The sequence below is a fragment of the Equus quagga genome, chromosome 6 (assembly GCF_021613505.1).
Source record: "Equus quagga isolate Etosha38 chromosome 6, UCLA_HA_Equagga_1.0, whole genome shotgun sequence".
Classification (NCBI taxonomy): Eukaryota; Metazoa; Chordata; class Mammalia; order Perissodactyla; family Equidae; genus Equus; species Equus quagga.
In genome coordinates this window covers 117,797,601-117,819,534 of record NC_060272.1, presented here as the reverse complement: position 1 = coordinate 117,819,534, position 21,934 = coordinate 117,797,601, and the positions used below count along the sequence as shown (strand labels likewise).

General features: G+C 34.8%; 1 protein-coding gene across 3 annotated transcripts in view; it reads right to left on the bottom strand.

Annotated features, from left to right (window-relative positions):
• Positions 1-21,934, bottom strand: part of CNTLN (centlein) — a 314,336-nt gene that overhangs the window by 92,094 nt on the left and 200,308 nt on the right. For 2 of the 3 annotated variants that reach the window (XM_046664977.1, XM_046664980.1), the window contains exons 15-18: positions 18,554-19,089; positions 14,255-14,435; positions 5,938-6,028; positions 5,633-5,856 (exon numbers count right to left, since the gene is read on the bottom strand). In XM_046664977.1, the coding sequence (XP_046520933.1) occupies positions 5,633-5,856; positions 5,938-6,028; positions 14,255-14,435; positions 18,554-19,089 (1,032 nt within the window). The remainder of the gene's footprint in view (positions 1-5,632; positions 5,857-5,937; positions 6,029-14,254; positions 14,436-18,553; positions 19,090-21,934) is intronic. The other variant, XM_046664979.1, reaches the window with a different exon arrangement.

Sequence of the window (21,934 nt, the reverse complement as noted above, 5' to 3'; positions counted from 1 at the left end):
TGTGGCAGCAATCCACATACAAAATAGAGGAAGATGGGCACAGATACTAGCTCAGGGTCAATCTTCCTCAATCCAAAAAGAGGAAGATCAGCAACAGGTATTAGCTCAGGGCCAATCTTCCTCACCAAAAAAAAAGCAAGCAAGAAAGAAAAAGAAAACAAACAACCCAACTAAAAAATGGGCAAGAGACCTGGGCAAACACCTTACTCAAGAAGACAAACAGATGGCAAATAAGCATGCGAAAAGGTGCTCCACCTCATATGTCATCAGGGATACGCAAATTAAAACAACAATGAGATACCACTACACACGTATGAGAATGGCCAAAATCCATAAAACTGACAACAAAAAATGCTGGCCAGGATGTGGAGCAATGGGAATTCTCACTCATTGCTGGTGGGCATGCAAAATGGTATGGCCACTTTGAAAGTCAGTTTGGTGGTTTCTTACAAAACCGAACATATTCTCATTGTTCAATCCAGAAATTGTGCTCCTTAGTATTTACCCAAAGTAGTTAAAAATTTATGTCCACACAAACCTGCACACAGATGTTTATAGCAGCTTTATTCATAATCGCCAAACCATGGACGTAATCAAGATGTCTTTCAGTAAGTGAACGTATAAATAAACTGTGGTACATCCAGAAAATGGAATATTATTCAGCACTAAAAAGAAATGAGCTATTGAAAAGACATGGAAGAACCCTAAGTACATATTACTAAGAAAAAGAAGCCAATCTGAAAAGTCTCTATATTGTATTATTCCAACTATATGACATTTTAGAAAAGGTAAAACTACAGAGGCAGTAAAAAGATCAGCAGCTGTCAGGGGTTGGGGGGTGGGGAGGGATAAACAGGTGGAGCACAGAGGATTTTTAGGGCAGTAAATGGATATGTGGATGAATATATGTCATTGTACATTTGTTCAAACCCAAGGAACGTACAATACCAACAGTGAACTTTAGGGTAAATTATGGACTTTGGGTGGTTATGATGTATCAATGTAAGTTCATCAATTGTAATAAATGTACCTCTCTGGTGGAGATATTGATAATGGGGGAGGCTACACATGTGTGGGGGCAAGGGGTAAATGGGAAATCTCTGTATCTTATTCTCAATTTTGCTGTGAGCCTAAAACTGCCACAAAAAAATAAAGTCTTAATAAAAAATATATAATTTCATTGCTCATAAGTTCTACCTTAAAACTAGAACAGAGGTCAGCTAAGTTCTCTGACACTCTATAACAATGACTGCCTTTCTTCCAGTTTCCTATAATATGTTCCTCATTTCCATCTGAGACCTCTCCAGAATACTCTTAAGGTCCATATTTCCAGTATGCACCTTAAAACTCTTCCATAATCTACTCATTATCCAGTTCCAAAGCTGCTTCCACATTTGTACGTATTTGTTACAACAGCACCAAACTCCTAGGACCCATATCTGTACTAGTCTGCTTGGGTTGCTATAACAAAGAACCACAAACTGGGTGGCTTAAACAACACACATTTAATTCCTCACAGTTCTAGGGGCTATAAGTATGAGATCAGGATGCCAGCATGAGTCAGGTTCTGGTGAGATCTCTCTTTCTGGCTTGCACACAGTTACATGCTTGCTCTGATCCCTCATGGTAGAGAGAGCCAGCCCTGGTGTCTCGTCTTATAAAGGCATTAAGCCCATCATGAGGGCCTCTCCTCATGACTTCATCTAAATCTAATTACTTCCCAAGGCCCCATCTCCAAATACCATAACATTGGGGGTTAGGACTTCAATATATGAATTTGGGGGGACACAAGTCAATCCATAACAATAATACACCTCTTGAAATACATTTTGTTAAACAAATATAGAGAGAAAATTAATAAAATAATAACTCACCTATTCATATATGAATGAATAATAAGGATCATTATGCTCTCTCTAAACACACTATTTCAGGGAGAGCTTTTTAGAAAATAAATTCACAGTATGTAAAATTCAGCAAACATTTACATTTGATATCAGTTGATACACACAATTATTTAATACCTAATATAAAGCATTCAAAAGATTTTCTAAAAGGTGCATTTATGGGTAGAGCTTCATTTTCTTTTAATAATATGGATTCTGGTAGTTTGCCTCTGTGTATCAATGCTCTTGAAATCTACATGATGACCTATATGTGACTACAAAGGAGTTTCCAAAGTCATAATACACTTAAGTAAAATTACTGGAAAAAAAGAGAATGGCATTTACATCTTGTTATTCTTAAGATTTGGGACTCATTTTTCACAAGTTTCACGTGAATTCTGAGTAAGGTTCTTAATTCAAAGAACTGAGCATTCAAACTGAAAAAATCAGTCAATATTGTTAGCTTTAATATATTTCTATACCTTGATGTTTACTTTTGCAATAGAGAATTGAATATGTTAGGAATAGAAAATGCATTGCTTTAATTAGAAAATAGTTTTAAGAAAATTTACCTTAAATATATTTTACTTTATTGAGTTTAATAATAATTGAAGTTAAGTGCTTCATCTAATAGTAGGTTCTTTATACACCTAAAAATGTTATGTAGCTCTCACATTTTTACTATAATATTTAACACCTAATCAATTTTTATCTTAGCAGTAGCCTTTATTAATTTGGAAAGAGAATTATTTTTATATCATTCTGTCAACAATGAATGTAATATCAGCAACATTCATGCAAATACTACATGTATGTATATATTCCTATTTAAAACGAACATTTTAAAAAAGTTTTATTGAGATATAATTCATATGCCACATTCTTCACCCATTTAAAGTATACACTTTAGTTTTTTTTTAGTATATTCACAAAAGTGTTCAACTACCACAACAATTTTAGAACTTTTTTTATTACTTTAAAAAGAAATGTACACTTTAGCAATCACTCTCATATTCTTCTTCCCTCCAGACCTAAGCAACCACTAATCTACTTTCTGTCACTATGGATTTGCCTATTCTGTATATTTCATATAAATTGAATCATAATTTGTGCTCTTTTGTGCCTTGCTTCTTTCACTAGGTATAATGTTTTAAAAAGTCATTCATGTTGTAGCACGTACCAATACTTCATTACTTTTTGTGGTTTAATAATATTCCACTGTGTGTATAAACCACAATTTGATTATCCAGTCATCAACTAATGGACATTTAGGTTGTTTCTGCCTTTTGGCTATTCTTAATAACACTGCTGTGAACAATACTGCCTTAGTATTTACGATCTTCTTGTACAGAGCCTTACAGTAAGACAGAGGTGAAAGCTTAGGCTTTCTCACCTTTTCCTGAGCATGCACACAGCTCCACGAATGAATGTGTCCTCCAGATTCCCAGGAATATATCAGAGCTTTTCAAAACTCTTATGGACATCTCATTCCCAAGTTTTTCCTTTTAAGCTATTTGGTTAATATATTTTTTGACCTAAACTGGAATTCATCACCTCAGGCAGCCTGAAGTTAAAACACTTGCCTGTACTAGTTTGTGACAATCCCATCCATCTACTCCCTTGCTAGGAAGAAGGCTGTTCACACTGAACAAGATCAGAATCATCTTTTTAATTGACGTCTTCTAGGGAACCATCGGACAGGTTAAATGATGACAATTATTTGGGAATGAGGCTTTAAAGGAGCTCCAGCTCTATTCTGCTTCTTCCGGTAGCTGCCAGGCTGCATGGGGAACATGGACCATAATTTTTTCCCAGGCTACTGCTGAGCTGGGAGAGTGGGGGATGGGACTAAGGCAAATTAAATGTCACAAATTTTCCTGTTCTTATTTAGATTCAGCTATTTTTATTGAATAAACACTCCCTGGATCATTGCAAGTCTTTGGTTAATTTCCAGAGTTTCATAGAGGAATTAAAAGTGTTCCGCAATAAAATGCTTTACAGTTTCAGGTAAAATACTTTTATTTGATCTTGAATTTTTTAAAAAAATAAGGAATTCACAGTTTAGAAAACTTGTAACTACCTTGAGCCAGCAATTAATTGCCTTAGGAATACTACCCTGACTCTTAGAAGATCAGGTTTTGTACCCAGTGTTATGAAAATGTTGATTCCTGACAATTTTTGCCCATTTGTTTTCACTGACTTTATGGAGGAGTAAATATTCAAAGTCCTTACACTAATAGTGATACATACCACAACATGGATGAACTTTGAAAACATTATGATAAGTGAAAGAAGCAGACACAAAAGGCCACATATTGTATGATTCCATTTATATGAAATGTCTAGAATAGGCAAATCCATAACGACAGAATGTATATTAGTGGTTGCCTAGGGCTGGGAGAGATGGAGGAATAAAAGGATGATAGCTAAAGGGTACAAGGTCTCTTTTTGAGGTTATGAAAATGCTCTAAAAGTGATTTTGGTGATGGTGGAAGAACTTTGTCAATATTGTAAAAACCACTAGATTAAATGAGAGAATTGTACAGTATGTGAATTACATTTCATTAAAATTATTCCCAAAAAATAATAATAGTGGGTGATTTGAAAGACAAGACAGAAAATCAGCAAGGATATGGAAGAGTTGAACATCATTATTAACCAACTACACTTAATAGGTATATATATAGAGAGAGAGAACACTCGACGCAACAACAGCAGGATACACATTCTTCTCAAGTGCACATGGAACACTCTCCAGGATTTACTATCTATTAGGCTACAAAACAAGTCAATACATTTTTAAAAAACAGATCATAGAAAGCAACGTCCAGTGTAAGTTTGGAACATGGATGAGGTTTGGGTATAAGCCTACTCTGGGAATGAAGCCAGAACACAGTCCTTGTTGGTATAACTAGTATAATACTAATCCATTATAATTAAAACATTTCTAAGTATTGCTTGAATTGAAGAACTAGACATTAGAAGTAGAGAATTTAAGTGTAATTTACAATTATGTGTGAAAGTGCTTTAAAAATTATTTCCTAAAATAATGAAAAGAATTCTGTGTAAAACAACAAATTTCCAACAAATCATTCCTTATACAAACAAGTATGTTTAAGAATGGAGACTTAAGGAACAACCAATATTTTCTTATTCATTTGCTTTAAAATTAAATTATGATAACCAGCAGGAAGGTATAATGTGTCTAAAAATTGTTGCAGAAAACTCAATTCACCCGAGTAAAGGAAGCATAGATAGTTATAGGAACACATTAAGATATATTTACATTAAAATCTTCACATTTTATACTGGTATTTGCAAAGAGGAAATGAGGCAATTACTAGCTAAGAATGTGATTTATAGTGATAAATTCAAAGTTTTAGACATGGACAAATGGGCAAGCTAAATGCATTTATGGAGCCCGCATTTAAAATTCAAGATATAACACAATAAAGATCATATAAAAATGTTAAGAAGAGAAAAACTAAGTGGAAAAGGAATGATAGTAAAGTGTTTGGAGTTCTCTTTCTCATGTAGATTGTTCCTTATTGTAGACCTTAATAAAGAAATCTAAGTATTAAACTGAGTATTAAACATTATTGAGCAGTGCCTGGGAATTTTTTTTAACGCATAGCCACCTCTATCACAAATATGAACCAAACAACACATGTAAAACAAAATATCTGACTTTTATAATATACTCTATTATAACTATATTTTATTTAATTAACTTTATTTTACTTTACCTTTATAGTCTGTCTACTCGTCTGAAATCGTTGATCAGATGCTTGTTGCTGCTGAAGAAGCTTTTCATTGACTTCTTTGTATTCTTTAACAGACAATTCTGCTGTTTTTCTGGCTTTCTGAAGTACACTGTTTTGTTGTTGCAAGGATATAATCCGCTCTCGTAATAAAATAATACTGCTACTTGATTTCTGGGCAGTTATACTTTTCCACTTTTCTCTGTTAACTATACAAATAATGTGGTTCATAATATTTTAAAAATCACATTGAATTAAAACGATATTGTTAATTTCATATGCAGTCTTACCTCTGGTAGGAAGTGTTGTGTGTGAACTCTTTTGAATATTATCATTCTTCTTTTGAAAAGTTGGTTTTTTGGCATTCTTGTATTGATAATCCTAAATTTGAAGGTTTCATAAAAGTTAATTACTCAATAACAACCTCAAGAGAAACAACATAATAAATAATATTTCTTTACTTAACACTATATTTATTTATACCAAGTTAAAAGAAAATCCAGGCAATAAAATTCTATAATTAATACCAAGAACTCATCATATGTACACTAAAGTTGACCTAGCAGGCAGAATTTAGAAATACAGGGCTGGCCTGGTGGCACAGTGGTTAAGTTTATTTGCTCCGCTTCAGCAGCCCGGGGTTCACAGGTTCAGATCCCAGGCGTGGACATACACACCGCTCTTCAAGCCACGCTGTGGCGGCATCCCACAGACAAAATAGATGAAGACTGGCACAGACGTTAGCTCAGCAACAATCTTCTTCAAGCAAAAAGAGGAAGATTAGCAACAGATGTTAGCTCAGAGCCAATTTTCCTCACACATACAAAGAAGAAGTTACAAATACAAAATCAATCCCAAAGTAGTAGAAATTTAATCTAGGGACAGTTTAAAAACCTAGGGGTGCACACAGTAAAGGCAACAAAAATAAAATAAGAATATTTAATAACTTGTTCTCTGGGAATCTAGGTCCTTTTCTCACTACCGTTCTCTGTTGAATGTAGACTAATGAATCCCTTCTGATAAATGAAGTTAAAATGATGTTGATGATAATAAAGTAACTTTCCTCGAAGCGGTATGTTTTCCTCATGGCATTTCCATGCACTGAGGTGAAATAAAATGAAGCCATGTTGACTTTTTTCTTTTTTTTTAAAGTCTTTCCTCTCCATCTCGAATCTTGCATGCTGCTTTCTAATGCTGGTTACGGTGGGACTGTGGGGTTTTTTTCTTTTTTTAAGATTGGCCCTGAGCTAACATCTATTGTCAATCTTTTTTTTTCTTTTCCTCCCCAAAGCCCCCCAGTACGTAGTTGTATATTCTAGTTATAGGTCCTTCTGGTTGTGCTATGTGGGACACTGCCTCAGCATGGCTTGATGAGTGGTACTAGGTCTATGCCCAGGATCCAAACTGGCAAAGCCCTGGGCCGCCAAAGCAGAGCATGAAAACTTAACTACTCGGCCACGGGGCCAGCCCTCTCTTCCAAAATGTTTCACCAATTTTAAAAGCTTTCCCAAAGCAAAATTTTAAATAGGAATATCTTCCAAAAATATTATAAATCCTATTAATAAAATATGTGGTCTTGTTTAAGAATTTGTTGGCTGGGAAACAGAAACAATATCAATCTGGAAAACTATGTCTTTAAAAAATAAAGAAATTTTTTTCAAAGACCCCATTTCAGGAACAAATCAATAATTACAGTAAAAGTGGAAGGAAAAAATAAATTTGATCCAATGTTACTTTGACAACAAGCCACATATTTTATGTTCATGGATAATTAATTATACTATATTATATATAAGGTATGGCCCTAAAGTAATAAAATTGATTACCTAACATAAATACCAGAAACTCCTGTCTAAGGTAAGCTTTTCCTTTAACCAACTGCCTTCTTTTAAACTATGTTTCATTTCTCAAAATATTTTTGAAATGCTTCATTTGAACTTGTCTTCAGCAGCAGGATATAAGATTATTTTTAAAAATGTTTCATTGCTTTATTAAGACTCAAGTGCCAATCATGTACTGAGCACTTAAAAAGATCCAAAATAGAATTACAAAATTACCAATATTAGTCATTAGACTTGGTATCAAATTAACTGGACCTAAAATAAAAAAGAACTGGGCTTTCATTTCCAGTATTATTATTGACTAGAAATTCAAAACAGTTCTCATATTTTGAAGTAAGCACACTTAAATGGCTTGCTAAGAGCACTTTTAAAAAAGCACACTTTTTAACATGGTAAAATGTCAAGAGAAATGCTGAGGCCAAAAATGAAGTGAAAACAGGAATCCAGAGAGACAAGTAACCAACAATGTGGCCAGCAAAATACAGAAAAAGTGATAATCCCCAGTGGCCTTGAAATTCCATTTAAACAGCAACAGAGACTACAGAAGACAGGAAAGCAAGCCCAGGGCCCAATTCAAGAGAAGAAATTTGAGGTCACAAAGCTAGGACATTCTGTGTATCAACAGTCTGTACTTTTTTTATTGCTGAATAGTGTTCCATCATATGGATGTATCACAGTTTGCTTAGCCACCTAGCTATTGCAGAAAATTTTGGTTGTTGCCAGTTTTCAGCTATTAGAAATAAAGCTTTTATGACCTTTCATGTATAGGTTTTCTGGATAAAGATAAATTTTCATTTCTGTGGGATAAGTGTTCAAGAATGAGATAGCTGGATTGTATGGTAAGTGTATGATTATTATTTTTTTAAAAGAAACTGCCAACTGTTTCCCAGACTGCTGTACCACTTCATATTCACACTAGTATTGTCTAAGAGATCTAGTTTCTTTGCATCCTTGCCAGCATTTGGTATTGTCACTATTTTTTATTTTAGCTGTTCTAACAGATGTATATCTCTTCAGGATCTTAATCTGCATTTCCCCAATGGTTAGTGATGTTGAACATCTTTATACGTGCTCATTTGCCATCCATTTATCCTTTTCTGTGAACTGACTGTTCATGTCTTTTGCCTGTTTTCTAATTGGATTGTTTGATTTTCTACTACTGAGTTTTGAAAGAAGTCTTTATTTATTCAAGATATGAGTCCTTTGTCAGATATATTTGTAAATATATTTTAAAGGATAAATTGTGGTATATTCAGGTTTGTACATACTTCCTCTCAGTCTATAGCATATCTTTTTTATCCACTTAATAGGGCCCTCTACAGCAAAAGTTCTTAATTTTGATTAAATATAATTTATTGATGTTTTCTTTTAGGGATCATACTTTTGGTATTATGTCTAAAAACTCTTCAGCAAGCCCTAAATTCCAAAGATTTTCTATGTTTCTCTCTAAAAGTTTCATAATTTAATGTTTTATATTTATATCTGTGATTCATTTCAAGTTAATTTTTGTATTAGGTGTGAGGTTTAGGTATAGGTCCATTCTTTGTGTAGGGATATCCAATTGCTCTAGCAGTATCTGTTGAAAAGACCATCCTTCTATTGAACTGCTTTTGCATCTTTGTCAAAAATCAGTTGTTCATACTTGAGGATCCATTTCTAGGTTCTCTATTCCATTAAGTAAGCAATAAACCTTTTCTTTCCCTCTTAATGGGTGTTTGCGGTCATCAACCTTGACATCAAACTGAGTAGTGGAGATTGATGTCACCCTCTGTGGGGCAAACACAAAATAGTTATCTTATTTTTTGGTTAAAATTTCCATTTGGTTCTTTTTTATATCTTCTACTTGTTTAGTAAGACTTTCTATTTCATTCTTGAGAAGTTCTATTTCTTCATCTGTTTCAGGCCTATCTGTAACTGCTTGCCAAAGCATTTTTATAATAGCTACTTTAACATGCTTATCATATAGTTCCAACATCTGTGTCATCTTGCTGTTGGCTTCTGTTGACTGTCTTTTTTCACTCAAGTTGAGGTTTCCCTAGGTTCTTGGTATAATGAGTGATTTTTAGTTGTATCTTGGATATTTTGGGTATTGTGTTTCAAGACTCTGGATCTTATTTAAATCTTCTGTTTTAGCAGGCCTCCTCTGATCCCACATGGTGGGGCAAGGAGGCACCACTTCATGTTGCCAGCTGAGGAGAGAAGTCTAGTCTCTGCTGACACCCTGCTTGGAGAGGGGCACCTCATTACTGTTTGGTCGGGCTCCCCAAAGGCCTCTGCTGATACCACCCTGGTGGAGAGATCAAGCATGGCCTTGTTTCTGCTCCTCATTTGGCCTCCATCGAGAGGGGTTAGGAGCCTTTATAGATATGGGAGGTGATGAAAGTCCTCAACTCTGTACTTGGCCTCTGAAATCACCCTGGTAGGAAGGGAAAGGGCCATCTCTTTACTGCTACATGGGGATGGATGTTCAGCTCCCTTTGTGCCCTCCAATTACATGGATGGGAGGGAGTCTTTACCATTGGCTCCTCACTGATGGGTTGGGGGGGCGGGCAGGGATGGAGTGCTTCCTCCTATTAGGTAAGAGTGAAAGTCTAGGTTCCCCAGCAGGTCTTCACTGATGGGGGTAGAGGTAGGGTTATAATTTTTTCCACGGGTTGGCTAGAATAGGGCACTTATTGTACAACAGTCTTCTGTCTTGTTGGGTTATCCCTTTCCTGGTATTTTGATTAGAAAGAGCAGGATTTTACTGGGGGCTCTTATTGTCTGACCTACTGGCATTTCCAAATTGCAGGTTTCTTCAGCATTCAGGCCAGGATATACGAGGCAGAATGAAAATCCAAAGAACTCACCAACCTTGTTGTTTCTCAAGTCCTGAGATCCCTAGCTGGCCTGTCTTCTCTCTATTTTTCAGAGTCCTCTTATTGTTTTATTATCAATTTATATTAATATAGTCCCTATCATAATCCCACAGGGTTTTTTGTTAAAATTGACAAGCTGATTCTAAATTCATTTTGAAGAACAAAGAACCAAGAATACCGAAGAGACTCTTGAAGAACAACAAAATGGGGCACTTGCTCTATTATAAATCAAGACTACTATAAAATAACTGTAATGAGACAGCATGATATAGATAAATATACTGATGGAACAGAAGAAAAAGTCTAGAGACATATCCACAAGTATATGCAAATTTGATTAACAAAGGTGGCACTGTTGGAACACAGTGGCAAAAAATGAGAAACTTACATTATATGCAAAAATCAATGCCAGACAAACGTGAAAAGCAAAACAGTAAAACAGATAATGCAGAAAAGGATAACAAGGAAGCTATTATAAGAAAATATCTAAGTTGGAGAAGGTAAAAAATTATTATACAGAACACAAAAAGTGCTATTCATACACGAAAAAATGAGATAAATTTGACCACATTAGAATTAAGATGTTCTGCTCCTCAAAAGACTCCATTAAGAAGACCAAAAAGGGGGGCCGGCCTGGTAATGCAGTGGTTAAGTTCACACATTCCACTTCGGTGGCCCAGGGTTCACCGGTTTGGATCCCAGGTGCGGACACAGCACCGCTTGTCAAGCCATGCTGTGCTAGGCATCCCAAATATAAAATACAGGAAGATGGGCACAAAGGTTAGCTCAGGGCTGGTCTTCCTCAGCAAAAAGTGGAGGATTGGCAGCAGATGTTGGCTCAGGGCTAATCCTCAAAAAAAAAAAAAGAAAAGAAAAGAAAAAGAGCGAAAAGGCACAGCATGGAGTAGGGTAAGATATCTGCAGTGTATATAACCAACAAAGGGCTCATAAATAAGAACTGCAAATGAATGAGAAAAATACAGACAACTTATTTTTAAAATGGGCAAAGACTCGAAGAAGTAATTTACTAAAGAATTCCAGAGCCAGCCCTGATGGCCTAGGGGATAAAGTTTGGCACACTCTGCTTTGGCAGCCTGGGTTCAGTTCCAGGGTGCAGAACCACACCACTTGTCTGTCAGCAGCCATGCTGTGGTGGTAGCTCACATAGAAGAACTAGAAGGACTTACAACTAGAATATACAACTATTTACAGGGCTTTGGAGAGGAAAAGAAATAAAAAATAGGAAAAGAAAATTGGCAACTTCTCAGAGAAGGGAAACAATAGAAAGAATAAACAAATGGGACTTCATCAGATTAAAGAGCTTCTTCAAGGCAAATGAAAACAGGATTGAAACAAAAAAACAACCCACTAACTGGGAAAAAAGTATTTGCAAGTCATATATCTGACAAAGGCTTAATATCCTTAATATATAAAGAACTCTCGCAACTCAACCACAAAACATCAAACAACCCAATCAAAAAATGGGCTGGAGACATGAACAGACATTTCTCCAAAGAAGATATACTGATGGCCAATAGGCACATGAAAAGATGCTCATCATCGCTGATCATCAGGGAAATGCAAATCAAAACTACACTAAGATATCACCTTACACCCGTTAGAATGACAAAAATATCTAAAACTAATAGCAACAAATGTTGGAGAGGTTGCGGAGAAAAAGGAACCCTCATACACTGCTGGTGGGAATGCAAACTGGTGCAGCCACTATGGAAAACAGTATGGAGATTCCTCAAAAAAACTAAAAATAGAACTACCATACGATCCAGCCATCCCACTACTGGGTATTTATCCAAAGAGCCTGAAGTCAGCAATCCCAAAAGTCCTGTGCACCCCAATGTTTATTGCAGCACTGTTTACAATAGCCAAGACGTGGAAGCAACCTAAGTGCCCATCAACAGACGAATGGATAAAGAAGATGTGGTACATATATACAATGGAATACTACTCAGCTGCAAAACAGAACAAAATCATTCCATTTGCAATAACATGGATGGACCTTGAGAGAATTATGTTAAGTGAAATAAGCCAGCAAGAGAAAGATAATCTGTGTATGACTCCACTCATATGAGGAATTTAAAACTATGGACCAAGAACAGTTTAGTGGATACCAGGGGAAAGGTGGGGTGGGGGGTGGGCACAAAGGGTGAAGTGGTGCACCTACAACATGACTGACAATCATTAATGTACAATTGAAATTTCACAAGATTGTAACCTATCAACAACTCATTAAAAAAAAAAAGTTAAAAAAAAATGAAAATTGGCAACAGATGTTAGCTCAGGGTGAATTTTTCCCAGCAAAAAAAATAATTCCAAATGGTCATTGATTACAAGAAAGTACTGAACACCTTATTAGCAATCACAGAAGAGCAAATTAAACCCACAACAATATACCTCAACATACATACAAGGTGGCTGAAACGAGAAAGACTAACATATCAAGTGTTGATGAGGAGCAGTAAAAATCTTCACAGTTTGCTAGTGGGTGCAACAAATTGGTACAACACTTTGGAAAATAGCATTATCAACTAAAATCTCAGAAACACATCACCTATGGCGCAGTAATTCCACCCCTAGGTATTTCATTACAGAAATGCCCACACTTGCAATAGAAGACATGAAGAAGAATATTCATTACAAAACTATTTGCAAGAAATCCAAAGTGAAGACCCCAAAATTCAGCAGTAGAATGGATAAAATGTGGTATATTTAGACAATGAAATATTATATATAATAATGAAAATGAATGAACGCCACATAATTTTGAGCAAAATAAGCCAGTCCCAAAAAAGACATACTGTGTAGATTCCATAAAGTTAAAAATAGCCAAAATTAACCATGTTAAGAGAGATAAAATTATAAAGAAAAAGAGATGAGTGAGGAAATTAACGATAATGGTTATCTTTGGGGTTAGTGAGAAGTTCTAATATTTTCCAAATACACTTGCTACAGTTTGGTCAACATTTATTTCCTATGCACACTGTCAACAATGTGCATAGATCTATCCAAAGTAGTTTATACTGCATTCTCTTATTATATGAATGGAATTATGAGTTACTTTTATTTACAAACTCATTAAGCTGCACATAAATGACTGCAACAAAAAAATTCCCAACCAAATCACATGTGGCAAAAGAAGAGATTTGTACAAAATCTATTTATCACCCAATCAATCAATCAGCAGGCAGTGAGCATATAATTCTTCATCTGAACTTACTCTGGTGGTATCTAAAATAGACTTTTCTCATCCTTGAACTTTACCCTCCAAAATTCTGGCCAGATCTCAAAAGATAAACACTTTTAGATTTGATTTTAAAAGAACCCTATAGGTTAATTCAAAGACAATCTGATTTTTTTTACAACAAAATAAAATGATCTTTCACGTTTTTCACTGATTTATGCTGAATAGGTAAACCTTTTGGTGACATGATGTAACAGTGGTAAGAATTATTAAACAAGTTGTTTTGGAAGATTAATTTTTTGAGATTTAAAATACATTGGGGCATTAGGTAGAAATCAGAAGTTTAAAGACTTAGTTAGACTGAAATAACTTTATCATCGTGAAAGCTAACATAAAAGCACAAGTTTCTTCACTTGGTATATTTCATTACCTACAAACAATAACAAGCTTATTATCACCTTTATTTTTTTTGCTGAGATATAAATACCTTAAGATTTATACTTAGAATAATAGCTCTTTTTATTTTCTTCTATGCAAAAGATTATAACAAACTGGTAAATGAAAATTAAAAAGTGAGTATTTTCACTGCATACTTCAAAGAAAACAATTTTTTAAGGATTCAAATTAAATCAATAGCAACAAAAATTGATTTAAGTTATGAAGCATAAGATAAAAACAGCTTGTAATTAAGCAAAATTGTGTCATATACCTTTGGGGTCTTGCCATCTATATTTGAATATATTTGTACTATTTCTTTTTGTTGTATTTGGCTGTCTTGCATTTGGTCACTTTCCTTCTGGTCTCTTCCATCTTCTATAGGACTTATTTTCTGGGATGTTTCTACAATAATAGTTCCCACATTTTGAGAGGTCTGTGTTTCAGAATCACTGCTTTTGGAAAAAAGAGGAGACACAAAATCCAAGAAGAAGAGTTGTTAAATGTACCTCTTTTAAGTTCAAGACCAAATAATATTATAGTACATATTGCATATAAAGCTGGAAGTTTAATTTGAGCATTTATTGGTTCTTAATGTTAAGAGAAAATTAGTCTAAACATATTTTAAATTATAAAATCTCATCAAGAAATTAGATTGTCTTCTATAAAATGCCTATTGGCATCACTTCTATAGTATTTTTCTAAGTGTTAACTCAGGAAGCACATATTTTAACACTTCCAGGGTTGGAGCACTCACTACTCTCCGAGCCAGAGCAGAAAGGTTTAACATTTCTAAACAGAAAAGTTTCTCTTAGTCTGGGACAAAATTTGAATCTCTGAGGCTTTCACTCATTGAGGCCAGTTCCATCTCTTATGGCCATTCATCATTCAATAAAATACTTGTTAAGCACCAACTATGCGTCAGACACTTTTCCGGACACAAGAGATAAAGCAGTAAGTGAATAAAGTAGATAAAAACCGCTGCCCTCACGTACCTTTCATCCTTGTGGGGTCAGGGGAGAGGTAACAAATGAGAAGAATAAGTAATTAAAACATATAGTATGTTAATAGTTTGTGATAATGAGAAAAAATAAAGCAAGGAAGGAAGATTAGAAGTGTTGAGGTTGAGTAGAACATACAAGTAAGTCCAATTCCTTTTCCATGTAAATGATCTTTCAACTATTTGGACACAGTTATGCGATGCTTGAGACATCTCTAAGAAAAGCATCCTCAGCTTGTTCAAATATTCCTAATATGTATGCTTGTGAGATGTTTTCCCACCCTGGTCACTCTTGAATGTGCTCCAGCTTATCTTGATGGAGCATTATGTCCAGAATTCAATTTCATATAAGTATACTATGAGAAGTACTTAGTAGAACTCCTGTAGATGCAGATTAAAATTGTGTAAGCTTTTCTGCCAAGTACATTGCACTGTAGACTCACACAGGATTTAACAAAATCTCCTAAAATATTTTTACATACACTATTGCAAAGTCTCATATTTTTCCCATTGCATAATTGAGCAATTGGCATTTCATAGCCAAGTAAAGGACCCTGTGGTCTTTTGTATTCCTATATCTTTCCAGTCTACTAAGATCCTTGGGGATTCTCAGCGTACTTTGTAAAGTATTTTCCACCCCTTTCAATGTCATATTATTAACAAATTTGATAAACATGCTTTGTTGAAATTCTGCTTTTCTTCTTTAAGGTATCAACAACTCCTCCTGATTATCACCCATCACAAAACGAGCACTGATAAAGGCAATTCTTATATCAGGGCCCACAAAATGTGGCTGCCCCACGGGCCTGGCCCATGTCAGAAATCTAAACCTAAGTCAGCTGCACTTAAGGGAAACACCTCACTTTCAAGGAAATCTAACATATGCCAATCACAATCCTGCAACTCAGCTTTAACTAGTTTACCTTACCCTAGAAAGTAAACCTGCTGCCTTATTGGGAAATCTTGACCTTCTAGCCAATTATACCGTTTCCATGTTGCCTCTTCTAAGGCTCTATAAAACTCCCACTTATCCAAAATCCCCAGGCAAGAGTACTCCACTGTTAGGAACTGTACTCCCCCAACCCATAGACTGTTTTCCCTTGAATAAAGGACTTCAAACTCATTACTAAATTGTATTATTTTTGTCATTTGACAGTGTGCTCTTGTAATAATACTCAACTATGGGAAAATATTAATAAGGTAATAATTATATGATATAGTATTTTATATACATATATAATGGATAAAGTTCAATTTTTCTCAGTATCTAAGTAAATTTCTTATATTTCAGACTATGAAGAGCTAAAAGAAATAGAATGTTCTGAAGTCCTGAAGCTCCACTGTGGGATTTCTAATTGTTTGAGAATTCTTTGCAGCTGAGTGATTCCTGAAAATGTTCTGTCAGACAGGAAATGTAATACTTAATCCTCACAGTGTAAAATCAAGTTCCACTTCTAAATAACTTAAATGACAATCTTATGTTTTAAGATAGATTGTGTGATACATCTCCCAAAATATGTGACCTTCTGCACACGCACTAATATGATGAAATTAGCAAAGAGTGTATTACTTAACTTTCATGTATTTATTCATACACATATATGAAGGGGAGCAGAATATGTGACCCCAAAATATGCCACTTTGGCATGCAGATTATTTTGAGCTAAAGGTAATCAAAACCCAGCAGATTCAGGAAAAGCTCTTTACCTCCCACCTCAACTGCCTAAATTTATACTGAAAAGGGGGCCTCTACCAGGAAGAGAGCTATTACCAGAGATACCTTTTTACCTAAGAAACATCTGGATATCAGGGCAATTTTTGTTTTCCAAACACCTCCTCTGCCTTCCTGTGAATAGTCTTCCTTCCCTTTGTCTCCCCAGACCCAAAACTCTTTCCTTAGCTCAGGATGTTATATAAGCTTCAATTACCTGGCTGCCTTTTGAGCCTCCTATCTTTGGGATTCCTGTACATACAAAATTAAATTTGTTTTTCTCTTGTTAATCTGTTTTATGTCAATTTAATTATTAGACCAGCCAAAGAACCTAAAAGGGAAGAAGGGAAAATTTTTCCTCCTCAACACATACTCACACAAGAGTAAACTGCACCACTATATTATGAAGAGTGTGGTAGTACCAACTGGCTGATATGTAATTAGTAGCTGAAACTAGAATTTCCTTGAAGACACAGATAAATGCTTAGTGGGTTTTAAGCTAAGTAGGATTTTATCTCTAATTGCTTTTGAGAACAGGGAAGAAAACCTTAGAAGAGTTAACAAAGAAATGGGAACACAGATTTGGTCCTTCTTCTTTACCATCATAAATTTGTTTCTGAGTTTTTTTACTTGACTGAAGACAAGGGGCTTGATGCAATGATCATTTAAAACATTGGTTCCCAAACTTGTCTGCATATTAGAATCAGCTGGAGAGCTTCGAAAACTACTGAAGCTTGTATACCACTCCAGAACTTATGATTTAATTGTTCTGTGGTGTGGCCTAAGGTTTGGATTTTAACGGTGATTCTAATACACAAACAAGTTTGAGAACTGCATTTTAAGATAAGTTTCAGTTCTATGTCAGTTATTAAGAAAACTATCCAGGGACATCCCAAATGTAAAGCAGACCACTACTGGGGATTTAAAAAACAAAAAAAGTCCTGTGAAAATAAAAGGAAATACATGCTATTATAAAAACAAAACAGAATTATGGAAAATTGTTCACTTTGTTAGTTATTCTGGCAACATTGAACTTCCCTGTTTTTTATACAAAGAGGTGTTCTTTCTACATACATAAAAAGGTACAAAAAGAGGTGTTCTACTACGCATTTGTCTCTGTGATTTTACTGATGTGCTTCAAGTACATATACGAATGTATAGCCAGGGGTAAGGGAAAGAAATACTATAGATGTTTAGTATTCTCCTGTTGCTATTCACTAGGGGTTATATAACTTAAGACCAGGAATTTATAGAGCTTTAACTTTAAAGAACTAATTTTTAACCACCATTCAATTAAAGTTGGTACAATGACTTTGCATAATACATACATGAAATAATTAGTGAAGATGGTTCTTAATTTATAGGATGTTAAACAGCTTGTAGACATCTGGTAACAAGCTGAAATGGGTCATTCAAAATTTATCTAACTAAATTAAGGGGGAAAAATGTTTCTCCTCCCAGGTTGGCATGTCACAAGATAACTAAACCGACTTAGTAGGCTTGCCTGGGAATCCTTAGCTGTCAGTGGTGAATATGCAAAGGGCCAGCAAATTAAATCAACCTGCCAAACTGTCAATTTCAAGCCTCATGACTGCATGAAAATAGCATCACTGGAAGAAATCAAGCATTGCCTTTTTTTGGGTTTCCTGGCATCTATTCAAATACTCATGCAGTTGTGGCTAATTTTGCATGCAAATTTCAGTCAATAAGCTCAGAACAAGACCTCCCAAGATATTTCAAAGGATCTGACAGTATTTTTTCTGAATACCAAATCGACAGTAGTTGAAATTCAATCTCCATTTGCTGGTACTTTACATATGCACAGTGTCCCCACCACAGAGCTAAGTTAATGAGAGCCTTACCTGCTTTCACTCACATCCTCCCAGCCGTCCTTGTTGAGGTTCTCAAACACATTGCTCATAACCTTGATGGAGTGATTGAGAACAGTGTGGTAACGACCCACAGGGCACTTTTTCTTGGCAGCTTTAAGTTTAACCTTGGTAGTGGTTGTCTTACAATCGTATTGTCCAGATCTCATCTTCGTGGTGGTCATCTCAGATTTCACTTTGTCTGCTGAATGCTGCAATTTCTCCATTGAATTCATCAGCTCTTCATTTTCATTTCTCAACCCATTAGCTTCTGCCACTTGTCTCCTCAGGGAAGTGACTTCTCTCTCCAGCTCACTGATCTTTACTTGAAGTTCAGTTTTGTCTTTTTCTACATCTTTACTCTCATTTTGTAGCTGTTCTAGCTCTTTTTCTCTGGCCCCTGCATCTTCTTGCTGCTGTCTTACGAGGGATTTCAGGAAATCATTTTCTTTTATTAATTTTTTATTCCCTTCTTTTAATTTTCTCGACCTTTTCTCAAAAGATTTTACCCTATTTTCCAATTCAATGACCTAAACAGAAGAATTTAATTTATTCTTTTAAAAGTCCAAAATCATAATTTACTGTATTTTCATTATCACTTCTAACTATGAAAATAAAATTACATTTAGCAGAAGGACAAAATAAATCTAAAGTACTTAATTTCTAAATAATTCCAAGGTGGTGTAGATAAATACATTCTAAAATGCCATAATACATCTGTTGAATAAAGGACAGATGGTAAAAGAAGTTAAAATTCTACACAAAGTGACACAGAACTAAGTATGCTAATAAATTTTGCAGACTTTTCTGAGATCCTAAGTGCTTTGGATATATAGTCTATTGTGAAAAAAATATTTGCAGAGAAAAACAACTTATACAAAAAGTCTAAAAATAGGTACATAGAGAAACTTTATTAATCAAACAATATTTTTCTTCAATATTTTACAATCATATGAAACACTGATGACCTAAACACAAAATAATCTACCAAGGCTGCTTTTCTCTAAATTAGAAAAATGTAACTTTAGTAGTCACGAGGTCCTTAGTCTATACAACCCAGGAACATTTTACAAAAAAAAAAGTCTAAAACTTTAAATTATAATTATTTCAAGTTTCCATATGAATTAAAATTTTTCCATTTATTTCAATAAACAATGTTCATGTTGTAGGACACAGAAATGTCAACATAAAATTCCTGACCTTAAGAAATTTAAAAAAATATTTGGAAAGAAAGATGTGCATAAATCAATCTAATAAACAGTAGGATCTAAGTGCCATAGGTCTGGGCAAAAAGGAAAGAGCAATTAACTCTAAATCATGAGTACAAAAATTTCAAGGAAGAGTGGATTTTTATTTAAATCTTGAAAAATATATAGGCACTACTGTTTGTAAAGTCCATTTTACCATTTATAAAATAGTTTCATAGACATGATCTTTTCTGATCATCTCAAAAACATGTAAGGTAAGTAGAGCTAATAATTATTTTCCCAGAACAGGAAATGGGGCTCTGAAAACTTAAATAATACATAGAAGTAAACTTTTCCTGCTTTGAACTGGAATTCAATTCAGGATTTTGTGCCCCTCCCACTATTCTACAAACCATATGGGGAAGAAGAGTTACCTGATATATATATATGAAAATGAATAAAGAACTGAAACTAAGAAAGAGCTGGAGTCAAGCAAGAAACCTAAATGACTGAAAAACTATATGGACTCATATTTACTTTTAAAACATAATTCTTCAGGAGCCGGCCCGGTGGCGCAGCGGTTAAGTGCGCACATTCCGCTTCAGCGGCCTGGGGTTCGCCGGTTGGGATCCCGGGTGCAGACATGGCACCGCTTGGCAAGCCATGCTGTGGCAGGTGTCCCCCATATAAAGTAGAGAGAAAGATGGGCATGGATGTTAGCTCAGGGCCAGGCCTCCTCAGCAAAGAGAGGAGGATTAGTGGCAGATGTTAGCTCAGGGCTAATCTTCATCAAAAAAACAAAAAAAAGAAACATAAAATATTTTAGCATGTTAGATTCCAGAGTGGAATGAGTAAAATAGATTTTATTTTTTTAAACGTATTTTGTGCAATACGCAATTATACCTTTTAAAAAAATATTGACAGTGGTGACATAAAAGTATAATTAGATATAAAAGTATAATTAGAAGAAGCAGTGTGGTCTAGCAGAAATTGAATTTTGGTCTGAACTGGATCTCACTGCCAGCTCTGGTTGCTTTAACTTTGTAAAATATTTTAACTTATTTTACTTTTAGTTTCCTCATCTGTGAAATGGGACTAGTAGTAACACATATCTTGCTGTTTATACATATTAAATATAATCATACACTATAATTCCTGGAAGACAGTAAGTTCTAAACAATTTATAATCATCATCATCATCATCTTGGTTATTATTAATCCTAACAGCTACTTAATAAAATTCCTTGAACTGAAATACAATAACTTGCACTAAATATCGCTGAATTAGCCACTAAATTAACTTTATACTTTTGATTACAATATAACATGTTACAAGCAAATGTAGCAAATACACATCTTAAATTTGAGATGTCAATTCTGGAAATTAGCATTATTTTTTCTTTTGACTAAAGTCCATTTAAGTTTGAGTACAATTCATGAAAATTTTACATACTGATGGAAAAACGTCGTTTAAACTCTGATATGTTTAAGATGTTTAAAGTCTGTTAACTGCCTAAAGTGAATCTATGTTTTATCAAGAGAGATGGTCAGAATTATTTGCATTTAAGTTTAAAATGGAGGACAAATAACAAAACAGAGACACTGCTTCTAAAGACTTTTAAAAGGGAAAGACCATAGCATATATTAAAGTGTTATTCAAAGCATACTCTAAAAACGGTTGTTAAACTGACCTTAAGCCCGTAAAAACAAAGGAAAATTTGAATATATATTTGAGAATGAAAGTCAGGGGAATCGTTAAAGGCGTTTGCTTTGTGTGCTGTAAATCAGCTCAAGTTCATACTCTTCCTCCAGTAATGAACATTTAAATAATTTACCAAAATGACGGCTCCTTTCAAAGCTGAAATAAAACACTTGACGTTGTGAAGTGTCTGTATTACTTTCCTATGGCTGCCATAACACAGTACCACAGGCTGGGTGGCTTAAACCCCAGTAACTTCATTTTAACTTAATCAGTTCTTTAAAGACTCCATCTCCAAACACAGTCACACTCTGAGACACTGCCGATTAGGACTTAGACATAATTTTGGGAGGGGACACAATTCATCCCATAGTAGTGTGAAATGTTAATACATTATTTAAAAAATAATCTCACATGTTTCATTTCTACTGTGTAAACAAATACTGTTTTCAGGTTGTTACTAGCTTTTAAAGCTATCTTGAATGAGAT